Source organism: Petromyzon marinus, chromosome 3 (genome assembly GCF_048934315.1).
Source record: "Petromyzon marinus isolate PM22_M1 ecotype Great Lakes invasive population chromosome 3, UKy_Petmar_22M1.pri1.0, whole genome shotgun sequence".
NCBI classification, from domain to species: Eukaryota; Metazoa; Chordata; class Hyperoartia; order Petromyzontiformes; family Petromyzontidae; genus Petromyzon; species Petromyzon marinus.
Window position 1 is genome coordinate 7,884,569 of NC_133669.1, and position 12,224 is coordinate 7,896,792.

Sequence of the window (12,224 nt, forward strand, 5' to 3'; positions counted from 1 at the left end):
CATGCGAGGGGGGTGTGTGACCGATATACACATACACACACGACTGCCATGTGTGAAATCCCACAAATACCCATATTGGAAACATAAGTCAGTCATGCACTTCCGATTAGCACGGTTGGCTATGTATGGTAAGAAAGAAGCCCAACATACATACAGAATGCCATAATAGAGGTTTTTGGGTTAGATCGCGTAAATACATAAATGTGTCGTTAAAACCCACCACCACCCGACACAGCCAACCAGTAAGGGTTGTAACATAAACAGAACATGCTTGTGTGCTGTACTAGTGACGAATTGGCATGTTCTGTTTACGTGACAACCCTTACTAGTTGGCTGTGTCGGGTGGTGGTGGGTTTTAATGACATTTATGTATTTACATGATCTAACCCAAAAACCTCTATTATGGATGATATTGGTCGCAAAAGCCTACGTGTTAAACACACAGAATGCCATTTAAATAACACTTCATTCGCTGTGGATAAACATTTAGATTTTATCTTAATAATGGTATTTTAAAACTCACATCATAGTTAATACAATGTCTCTAACATCATTCTGTCTGTTAACATAAGTGGACATGGCACATCACTAGAAGGGATAATTGCCGGTTGTCAAGACTAATGACAGAGTAGCAGTTAAAAGGGAGAAACATGACAACCGAGAAATAGTCTACCCTGAAGATGGAGTGATGAGATAAGCGATGAGATCAGTGATGAGATCACCTCCATCTGGTTCCCGCCAGGAGCTAGATGACGAAATGTGGCATCGCAGGATCGTGAGGTATGGCAACGGCTTAGACGGGCCTTCAACCAGCAGTGGATAGAACATGGCTGATGATAAGTAAGAGTGTAAAAGCATATCCCCATGGATAAAGCATTAGGTGATGCCCACATCCATTAATGGGGCAATAAACAGCTCCATTACTTCCTTTTAAAATTTCCAAGCATTTCAATCGACTGCTATTAATTAAGAGTATTATTTAATTGGGCCAGAGATGAAAATTCCAAGCATTTTATTGCGGGGTCCAGTCTCTCCACTGGACTACAATTGTTAACTTCCCACAGCGATACTAATTTATCGAACCCTGAAACCTGACGATTGCATGAATTGTCCCCCAAGATTCGAAAATCACAACCTATGAATTCCGAGTCAAAAGCTCTATGATCAGCCATTGAATCTTTGAATGACCGCAAAAACTGCTTCCCTACAAGCGGCCCCGAAACTAAGATTGACTGCAGGGGTTTCCATGGTTGTGCTGTATAGCTCTCCAATGTGCTTTCGGGTTGTTACCACGTGTTGCTCTGTGCGATGTCAACTATTCCGCACGTCAACTCTAACCTCCGTGAAGAGTTTTAGGGGTGCGGCGATCGCCTGTTCTGCTTTAATATAGGAGTCCCAGGACCAGTCCTCTTTCCTGGCTGCCTGGAGTGCTGCATCACACACACGCAGAAATACAGGCATGGGAGGCACAAAGCAACCACATTGTAAAGCCATTACATTATCAGATGATTAATGCAATAAGCACATTTAAAATACTTGTCCCTAGAGTAGGCCGAGTGGCTCAGGTGGTTAATTAATGTGTCGGAGCACAAAGCCGACAATACTTAAATCCTATTTTCCAATCACGGTGCCAATCCACGCATGATTAAACAGTGTCCTCAAGTGTTGTCAGTTGATGGTCTCAGCCCAGTCACATGAACCTGCGGTGTTAAACCCAAATATGAAACTGGGGTTTTCTATTAATTTGGCAATATTCCAGCTATGGCCGTAAACATTTAAATGTTGGTATAGTGACACTGTTTACAGGAAACAGTTCCATCTAGCGTTGGATGAGAACTATGGAAGTGATTTCAAAAGTTCTTCTGACACTTCCAATATTCAAGAGCCATTCCCTGACACAATATGGTGCTCTGCTCACTGTGAGAGTTCCACCAATAACACAATTAAAATATAACTGGAAATATAAATAATATACTTGTCTCTTAAATCTAACATTTTGCCAACTGTTGGCACCAGCATATGTTATTTGATCTGCCAGTTGGAATTATACGGTACTGTTTTCTTAACTGCTACTAAGCCATGAAACAAACTCTAACATAAGACACTTATGACGGCTTTATAGCCAAGCTTAAGAAACATGTATTGGTAGAGGTTTTGTGCCAGAGCTAGGTACATTATGAAGCCAATGTATTGCACTGATGCTCTTTAGAGTGGGAGTTATAAGTATTTTTTTTGTACAATTGGATCTACATTTGAAACTTGTAAATGTTTTCGTGGAGTGTTCAGTACGATGGTTATAGCTGTAAAACGTAAAAAGATGCAAAATAACGATCAATGAAACACATGAAAGAGATAAAAACACAACATATAACAACAGAAGAGTCCACAAATTCAATACACTTATAAAATGGTGTGCAATGTTATTTATCTTTCATTTTATGCATTTTTGATTAAGTAAAATAGACCAGGAGTGACGTAGTTGCGTGTAGAAAATCTAGCTTGAATACAAGTTTGCCAATGACTTCTAAAACAACATTTTCTTTTTCTGTTAATCCATGCAATTAATACGGCTTTTTACAGGCTATCCTGCCATTCTCAGTTGTCAGAAAGTAACTTAAAAATGGGAAAGAATGCATGTGAATCTGTATTTTTTCATTTTAAAGGTAATGAATCAAGAGAGTATTTACAAGAGAATGTTAGTTAGATGCGTACGTAATTAAGGCAACATGAAAAAAAAGTAAAAAAAATGGTCGAGACTGATGATGGGAGTGACAGCCAAAGGATGGAACATGTCCAAGAAAATGTTCACAGATGCAGAGATTAAATCAGCTCAATTGCAGGTAATTGACGAGTTGATGCATTGTAAAATGGTGGCAGCTTGGGGATGTCTTCATCAAGCTGTGGATAGAACATGGCTGACGATAATACATTAAATGCACAGCCTCATACCATCACAAACGTGTCTCTGCTTACAGGGAATCTCAGGCAAATGCTCAGACTTGCACTTCATTTTCACCATCCTGGGACTTCTGTCCTTGGAAAGACTCTGCAGGGGAAAAGTTTGATTCAAGTTAAAAAAATTATTGTTTTTTTCAGCAATGAAACTGCACCAATGGTATAACTCATTCACAAAACTTTTCACAAACCAATTCCAAATGTCAAATAAAAAGCTTCATGCTAAAATTGCATCCAGTAGTGTGAAAGCATTATTTTTCATTAGTAAATAAAAAAAAATCTTGATATACGAATTAACGATAAAGTGCAGAACAGACTCGGAAACTTTGGTGCCAAAGCAATTAGGGTCCAAATGTCACATTTGCAAAAGAAAGTGTCTCCCGTGATACAATTTCAAATTGGTCAATTGTCTTCAATAGTTTTACGATTCATTTTGTTATTAATCGACGTATTATACTCAATATATCTCAGCAGAAGATATTCAGATTATAATTCTAATTTCCGTAACGTTTAAATGCTGCCAACGATGGTTTATTTTGGGTGCACAATTCAACAAATCCAGAATTGTCATGCCAAGGTCGCACCTCACAAAACCTTGCGCTCCAGTTTGGCTTATCATTTGGCTCGCACTTCAGCAACACGCTCAGCTTCCTCCTCCCAATCTTCCTCTTCTTATTTAGTCGCTCAATCACCGAGGCATTAACCCTGCCCACACCGCCACCTTCTGCGAGCCTGCTGGAGAGAGAAATAACAATCACCAACAACTGCCAACAATCTCTAAAGGTACACACCAGTACACGTACAGTCAAGTTTGTAAATCCACTGCTCGATGAAGGCCTCCCCACAATTTTGATTTTTTTTTTTTATATTTAATCACAAACCTGGATAGTGGCAATACATCGAATCCCTAGCCAGACGAATCATTATATGCCAAGTATAAATTCAACAACATGAAGTTGAAAAATAAACAAAACTCTTTTGACTCATAAACATTCACAAACCATGTTATAAACATACTATGAATAATGAAATATCATCAATATAAACCATTTTACGTAGTCTAGTAACACAACCAACAAAAACACAAACGATCGGGCTGAAATACCCACACAACACAGAAAATTAAAATACCATCATCCAATTATTGCACAAGCACTATCACACTCTACGGCACACATCAAAACTAACCTTGCCAGTTTCCGGCTGCTATAGTCGTCACTGCACAGCAGAGTACGGTGACACTTTGACTCCAAGCTTTTGCCAAAGCATTTCCAAACCTCGCTCCGTGTAACTGCTTCCAAATCAGATTCGAAAATTAAACGATGTTAAGAAAAATGCAATTACAATTAAAGTGTGCAAGCCACCTGGAAAATGTTTTTTTGGGATGTATTAATGGAACATTTAACCATAGATTTTTGCTAAGCACTTTTAATTGATTATATTAACTTTCAGCAAATAACTTTTCAGGAGTGCTTTAGTCAACACATTGATCCTTGTGGTATGAAAAACCAACAACACATGGTGGGATTAATTACAGAAGGGGCTTTCAACTCCACTCCGTATACCTGCCCCCACCCCCAGCCTGTATTTTCGTGCAATGCTTAACAACATTCCCTCTAATTAAATATAAATGAGGTAACACCATGCAGGTGTTTGCTGATAGGTAAACATAACTACCTGGACCTTTTGGAAGGAGTTAAAACAATGAATAATTGTAACAGCAAGTGACACAAAGAACTGTAATGAACACACTTGTGAGTTCTGCACCAATACCGAGTCCATGGGCCAAGAAAAAACATTTCACTTTAACACCTAGGCTTTCGCGACCAATATCATCCATAATACAGGGTTTTTTTGGGTTAGAGCACGTAAAACCTGTATTATGGAAAACATTTCACTGTCAGTTGCAAAAACAGTTGTTTGGCAATAACCCAAAAATTGACAAAACTAAAACACCGATTTACAAGTTTTTGCCAAGTGGCTATAACTAGTGTTACCTCCAGCTGAAGCAATGTGTGATCTGGTACATGGACTAGAGGTTAGTTATAGGTTGTGGCAAAAGTCAGGCTGAATAGTTTTTTAACAGGACCGTACTGTATAGTGTTGTAAATACGAGCTGCGTTTGCTAAATCAGCGTGGACATGTTTAGAAATCTTCAAAGCATTCTGTGTGAAACCGACTGAGAGGTGTGTGTGTATAAGCAAACGGTGCACACTTCAAGCAGCTGCTGTAGTTTATTGCATAGATGTGGCTTCTGACGTTTTTGCCATACCATGTAGCTTAGTACCATGGACAGCTCCCAGTAGTGGCTCATACCTGTTTTCTGAGCAGCGGCAGCAGCAGAACTGCCACTCGCTCGTCCCTCCTCCAGCACCTCCAAAGCTCCAATTTCATTCATGCAGAACTTTAACGACGGGATAGCAAACAGGCAGCGTTACGCGTTACTCGCATTCGGGGTTTGCTCTCTAAGAAATCAATTACAGAGTAATGCCAGGCACGTACAACCGATCTGTCAATCCACCTGGGGATCAGGGCCTCCCCACACCAGGCAAATCGCGGAGGTTGTTTGAACATACTTCACCAAGTTGGTCAGTGCGGGTTGGTGACGGTGGGGAGCATAAAGATGGGAGCCTATATAAAAGTACAGTACATGATGGATTATGCTGCACTGCCCTCTGCTGCCCACCACTTTGCACTGCAAGCCATAGGACAACCTGTATGTAAATGGTGGCAACTCATCCGTGCACTGTTTTAGCATCAAGTTAAGCCTATTGAGAACTCAGTTTAATCACAGACCTTCTGAAACCTGGATGCATATATAGATTCTGAAAGCTGATGACTTCATTAACCTGACATAGTATTAACCCCCTGAGTCACTCAACTGCCTCACTTTACAATTTAATAAAAAAAAACAAATATAAGTACCTTGATAGAACTTCCGGGTAGAGTGGCAATGCCATTGGTCCACTCCATGGCACTGATCACATCAAAGTCTTGGCTGGAGGAGCTTCCCTCCGAGCCTCTCCTCAGACACGGCTTCTTGTTCTGGCTCATTTCACCATCACCAGTGCCCTGGCTCAGGTGACTCTTGCTTCCGGCACTCGCCACCTCCTTGTGCATCTCCGCTCCTTGATGGCACATCCCTCTCTGTCGTAAAGCCGGCAGGATGCCACTCGCCGAGCCAGACTGCACCGCTGGACCATACATCATATCCTGCTTCTTAAATGACCTCAGGCCCACGCCCGCGCGGGCTCCCGCGACCGGGTCGTGTGCGGCGCTGACATCATCCTCCACGCTCCGGCTCCTGTGCTCACTTCCACATTTCCTCCATGACGAGCTGCCACCTACCACCCCCACTGGGTTGCTGTGAGCCAGGGCCTCATTGTTTACAGTGGAGATACTGGACACAGGTAGCGCTATATGACGGGGGGTGACTCCCGTACAACCAACCCTACTTACAGTCACAAGCAGCCCCGCTGGGTCAGATGACACGGCAGGTCCCTCACTGGCCAATGCCTCACTCAGCTGAGGTGCTGCAGATATAAAAAAGGACATCCTTACATTTAAAGATTCTTCATTTGTCCATCAGCCTGTCAATAAGTCGTAACGCTTATTTTATAATTGTTGTTGTACGGAGTCAAGTGAGGGCTCATTTTGTCTGGAAGGAACCAGGAACCTATGTTAATGATGGTGAAAAATGTACGATCTATGATATTTGACAATAGGTACATTGAAAGAAACTTGACCAAAACATATCCATCACGGGAAGTGCAATGGTAGAACAATGATGCTGGCACTGGTTAGTGCACTGTGCTCTGTACCCCCTGATATCGGTTTGATTCCTGGCACCAGCTGAAATAAGTGGAAAATGTAATCTGAACTTGGTCCTAGGCCCCCACTTTTCACCAACACACATTGATCAGCAAAGCTGGTAACTAGATTTGAAATGTTAATGTCACAATCAGGTGTGGAAGAGATGCTATTGAATATGTTAGCACAATAATATCGATTTTCGACACGTGGAGGTCAAAGCCCTATTGTAACATAGCAGCAACCGAAATGGTCAGTGTTAGGCAGACTTTGGTCAGTGTTAAATCAAAAATTCTTCACTCATAAAATAGGAATGGCAAATATAGCTCTGCATCTAACTTTTAAACTGTTCTGTTACTCTGTATCTCGTAACACTACACCATATACTCACATTAATATAGGACAGAGCCCTATAGTGAAGTGCTCATATTGCTTTAAAATAGGCCGTGCTTTAATTCTAAATAACCTATAAAACCTCAGATGTGTTTTTGGGTTGTACTGTTATTTTCTGCATGATGTCCGACGTTTTGTGCCACATGTTCAGAGCTTATTCAGGAATTTACCCCAGCACATGGTGCAAAACATCAGACATTATGCAGAATGTGGTAGAAGCTGAAAAAACATTAAAGCAATACTGCACAACCACTAAAAAAACCTATTACAGCACTGCTTTAATTTTAAATAATCTACAAATCTATTGACACATGGCTCAATAAAACACAGGGTTCAATGCCACACCCTCATGCTGCCCGATCCATGTAAATCACGGCTCACATTTGCATGCCACCCACACATGTCCACTGTGACTCCCACCCCCGTCACGGTGCAAAACAAAAGGACCTTGTGGGCTGCACGCAGAGAGAGAGACTGCCAGCTGCTCAGAGGTCCTGCCGCCCACAAGCTGCCCAGCGCTCATCTCTCCCGAGCACACGTGGTCCCCATGAGCCTGGGGGAAAGGCGGGCGAGCCACACAGCGCCGTGCCCAAGATTTCATTTCAGCTGGTGTATATCCATGTCAGGGATGCAGAAAATATTTGTGCGCCCCGGCACACCACACCCGGCTGTGGATACTGGTCCTGTGCCACCTGCTACAGCCTACCAGCGACCTGGGAAATACTAAGTGCAAAAATTAAGCCCTGGCTGTGATGCACTGTCCAGACACCCAGCAGGTTCATTAACGGATCCACATTGTGCATTGTCTAACATGAATAATAAGACAAATACAGAAGTGTTTGTATGTGTGTACATTGAACTTCTTTCGCATTATATGTAGGCAACCGTGTTATTGGAGGTGCGGGGGTAGGACAAACGAAACACAAAAAGCAGTTCTAAAACAATTTGTTTTAATCTAAATTTAAAAGTGCATAGCTCCAGTGGCTTCTTAATATCAGAAAGAGCGTTCCAAACAGCCGCAGAAGCGTATATGAAAGTGCACGATGCAGTGACCATCTTTGTTCGATGGTTAGCCAAAAGCAGCTGCGAGGATGATCAGAGTTTGTGTGATGATTTATTCTCCTTGACGAGATCAGCAAGGTATCGTGGTTATTTTGTGGCAAGCACTTGTGTGTAATGAGTGCAACATTATAACAATTCATTGCTCTGTTCACACACAGAGATGCAATTAATTGTCATGATTCAGGATCATGGTTCCATTCAAGGATCAATTATTTTTAGTCTCATTTGAATGTCTCATTTACATGGTTTCCCTTTTTTGTCTGTCTCATTTGTAGTTTAGTTTTTTTTTCCACTGGCCTAACTGTATCGTCAATATGTTCCATAATGAATTATTAATTCGTTCATACACGATTTTAGGTGTGATCACAAACGTAGGAGTCTAAATTAATACATAAATTATCACGTTGCATGCCTACAAAAGGAGCCTTTTGTTTTATTTTCCCAGAAAGTTATTGTGAAACAAACGTAATAGCACATAGAAGGGTGTTTCCTTAACCAAGCAATTCACTCATATTATGCATTCTACAAATTGCCCCATAACCATACAGCGATGGGAAATAGTTTTACCATCAGTCTCTCTCCCTCTATGGAAGTACGTTAGATCCACCCTGGCGCATTTCCGCACCATAATGAACATTCAACCCGCAAGGCAATCAACGCATTGGCTATGACCACAGTAATGATGCTATGCAAAATAAAACTACTGCACAGTGCAATGGACGTTTATGGAATATAAAAAAACATGCTTTGCTAGCCGCTGCATTGCAAAATGAGTCACAAACGTCTCTGTTTGTCAAGCGATTTAATTTTAAAACGACGTTTCAGATTCTTTTTGGACGATGCAGAAAAACCTCATCATTTGTGATGAGTGACAAACCTGCCTGGAGGTGTTTGTAAAATCAACTAATGCTCCACAACGGTACCACGTGCGACTTGGCACCAAATATCTTTTGCAAAAAATATGAGTAATTATGTTTCAGAGTCAACTGACAGAATGAATCATGCATTCAAGAAAGACCCGTGCCAAAAACGTTAGGGTCGGTGTATATTTTTGAGTTATAATGATGGCAGTGTTCATGACAAAAGAGATGTGGTTATCATGCAGTACGGTACTGCACTTTAAAATATCTATATTGGTATAAGGTTACACAATCACTACTATTGGCAACATGACCTATATAATTATATTGAAACTCTTAAGGTAATTTAAAGTCATAAATGACAGTATTCATTTCAGCATTGTCCTTTAAAATGTCTGTGTATTAATATTCCCTTTATCAATTATACTGTAGTCCTGAATGTAATAACATATTATAGGTAGCTCAATGGATCTCCAATTAGAAGATCAATTACTCAATATCAAATCATTAACAAAAACCTCGCCAAAATCACTGTCCTAAAGGCATGCAAGTGAAAAAAAAATACGTGTAAATATGTCCTGCACTTTCAAATGGATATAATTTTAAATGCAGAATAATTAATTCCATCCCATAGATTTGTCCTAACGTTTTCACTCTATAAACAGCATCACTTATATGAGGAGCAAATCTAAATTAAAACCCACTGCCTCATTCGTGTTAATTACACTTTCTATTGCTATTAAGTCAGTCAGTACCCTTTATTTAAACAGGTCCCTGCAGGGTGGGCTGGTAGGACAAGTCTCTGCGCTGTCTATTGCTGATTTTACACCCAACAGCACGAGATTTCACTTCGTTAAAGTATTGAAAGGGGACGGACGGACACATTAATCTATTGCAGGCTGGTACACTCGGTTTACAACTTCGTTCCTACCAGTACCAGGTGATGAAATAAACCTATTGAGGCACATCAAACAACACTGCATGTTTTGCGTGGGCTATCTGTAAGTAGTTTTAAGTGCACACAATATTTGTAACTAGTTTTGATTGAACACATAGAGACGACATTTAACAATGTATTTCGAAAATTGGGGCAAGGCTAAGTTAAATAAGTGAAATTACACTAACATTTTAAGCAAACACTTTAAATGTCATTTATGGAAAATACTTAATTCACGCCACTCTCATTACAGTATTGAAATGGTCAAAAATATAATTATCATTGAGGTACCACCATCCACATTTTTACTACGACTATCTGCTACTGTATTTTAATTAATTTATCTTTAACAACTCATGTCATTGTTATGATGATAATAAGTACAAGGGCCACAATTCCCAACTTAACCATTTCAATAAGTATCCTGTTTAATTAGCATGTCGTGTTCCAGGACCTTCCACGGAATTAACATAAGCCCTCTCTGTCAGAATGTGTTGGCATGCATTTGGTAAACTGGATCTATCGTTTTAAAGGAGAATAAACTTTTCCTCATCTGTAAAGTGCATAATGGCAACAAAAGCTAAAAAGAGAATTAACCCTTTAAACGATACCGACTCGACTACTGCAACGTCTTACTGGCTGGGATACCGAGCAAAGTAGTGGGCAGACTCCAGCTTGTTAAGAATGCAGCTGCTAATGGACTTTACAGGTACACTATTCCGTGAGCACATTACACCAGTCATCTTATCTATTCCTTGGCTACCGGTCAAATTCCGAGTGCATTTAAGAGATACTGCTATTAACCTATAAGGCTTTATAAGGGATCACCCCACATTGCTTGCAGGAACCAATACATTTTTCTATATTCCACAAAGATCTTTAAGATTTTCTGACATCCAACTGCTCAGCACTCCCAGGTCTAGGTTGCACTCTTTTGGTGATCGGGCTTTTGGTAGTGTGGCACCCAAGCTATGGAACGCTTTGCCACTTGAAATCAGGCAATCAGTCGGTAGATATACTTAGGTCTGCTTTGAAAACCCATCTCTTTAAACTCGCCTTCCCTCTTTCGTTTGGTCGGTTGCCCTGGTTCTGTTTTTGTTTGCTGCTATTCATGCATTGTACATTGGGATCCTAGGATGGAATGCACATTATAAATTAGAATTATTATATGAGAACAAACGATTATCATTGAATGTTAAGTATGGGCAAGAAAACATCCCCTTAGAAGAGATGATGGGCGATGGATGAGACTAGAGATGGCATGCGGCAATGAGGACCAGTTCGCGTGCACGTGTGAAATTGATTGTGGCATCGCAGCACACAGCAGGGAGGTGGCAGGGGGGCCTTCATCCAGCAGTGGATAAACTACGGAGCACCAAAACGATGACGATTACTCTCGAGTCATATTGCTATCATGTAATTATTACATCTAAAAATATATGAGCGTGGCTACTGTGTAATAATTCAACAATTGTGATGTTGCCATGATAACTTTTTAAGATTTTCAGAATTGTAATTGCAATGCATGAATACTTAGGGTTGCTTTGATATCCTAATTATTCTACGATCATCACCACCTTTATTTCAGTTGTCTACTTATCTTCATTAAATCAATGAAATCTTCACTGCAGTGGTAATTGATAACATCACACTGTAATACATTGCTTTACAAAATTTGCAATACAAATGAGATAAAATGGGACCTTTGATCCAGTATCAAAGTATGATAGATAAAAATATATATAGGTTTCACCCATTCTGGCAATAAAATAGGTGTTAAGATGTTCAAAGACCAAATAGTTACCTTTTGCAAGTAATCAAGTTCGCATCAACCACACGTACTTTGTGGTGAACATGCAAACAAACATGCTCTGATAACATACGGCATTGTCTTTGAACCTGATTGGCCTACACCTGATTGGCCTACACCATTACAATGTGATGTTATCATGAGAAAGCAGTAAAGTATATATAAATAAGGGGCCGTACATAAATTACGTCACGCACCGAGGGGGGGGGGGGTCAGATATTTGTGACGATGTGTGACGAGAAGGGGGGGTTTGAGAAATGTGACGTCACATCAAAATGTGCAACTTTAAAGAAATAGACAACACTTTCTACTTAATTAAAAATACTTTTTGATGTTTTCTCCTACATCAGAGTGCAGCGCCACATTAAATACGCACTACAATGACAATAGTTTAAAG

The 12,224-nt window shown here is 40.4% G+C and overlaps 1 protein-coding gene across 14 annotated transcripts in view; it reads right to left on the reverse strand.

Annotated features, from left to right (window-relative positions):
• LOC116952925 (lethal(3)malignant brain tumor-like protein 4) overlaps positions 1 to 12,224 on the reverse strand; it is a 32,473-nt gene that overhangs the window by 18,318 nt on the left and 1,931 nt on the right. For 3 of the 14 annotated variants that reach the window (XM_076073494.1, XM_032972711.2, XM_032972658.2), the window contains exons 2-8: positions 7,606 to 7,711; positions 5,881 to 6,488; positions 5,272 to 5,359; positions 4,144 to 4,249; positions 3,540 to 3,690; positions 2,950 to 3,046; positions 1,339 to 1,430 (exon numbers count right to left, since the gene is read on the reverse strand). In XM_076073494.1, the coding sequence (XP_075929609.1) occupies positions 1,339 to 1,430; positions 2,950 to 3,046; positions 3,540 to 3,690; positions 4,144 to 4,249; positions 5,272 to 5,359; positions 5,881 to 6,488; positions 7,606 to 7,681 (1,218 nt within the window). In that variant the 5' untranslated portion in view covers positions 7,682 to 7,711. Of the gene's footprint in view, positions 1 to 1,338; positions 1,431 to 2,949; positions 3,047 to 3,539; positions 3,691 to 4,143; positions 4,250 to 5,271; positions 5,360 to 5,880; positions 6,489 to 7,605; positions 7,712 to 12,224 lie in introns of those variants that run through there. The other 11 variants (XM_076073501.1, XM_076073490.1, XM_076073500.1 and 8 more) reach the window with 11 other exon arrangements.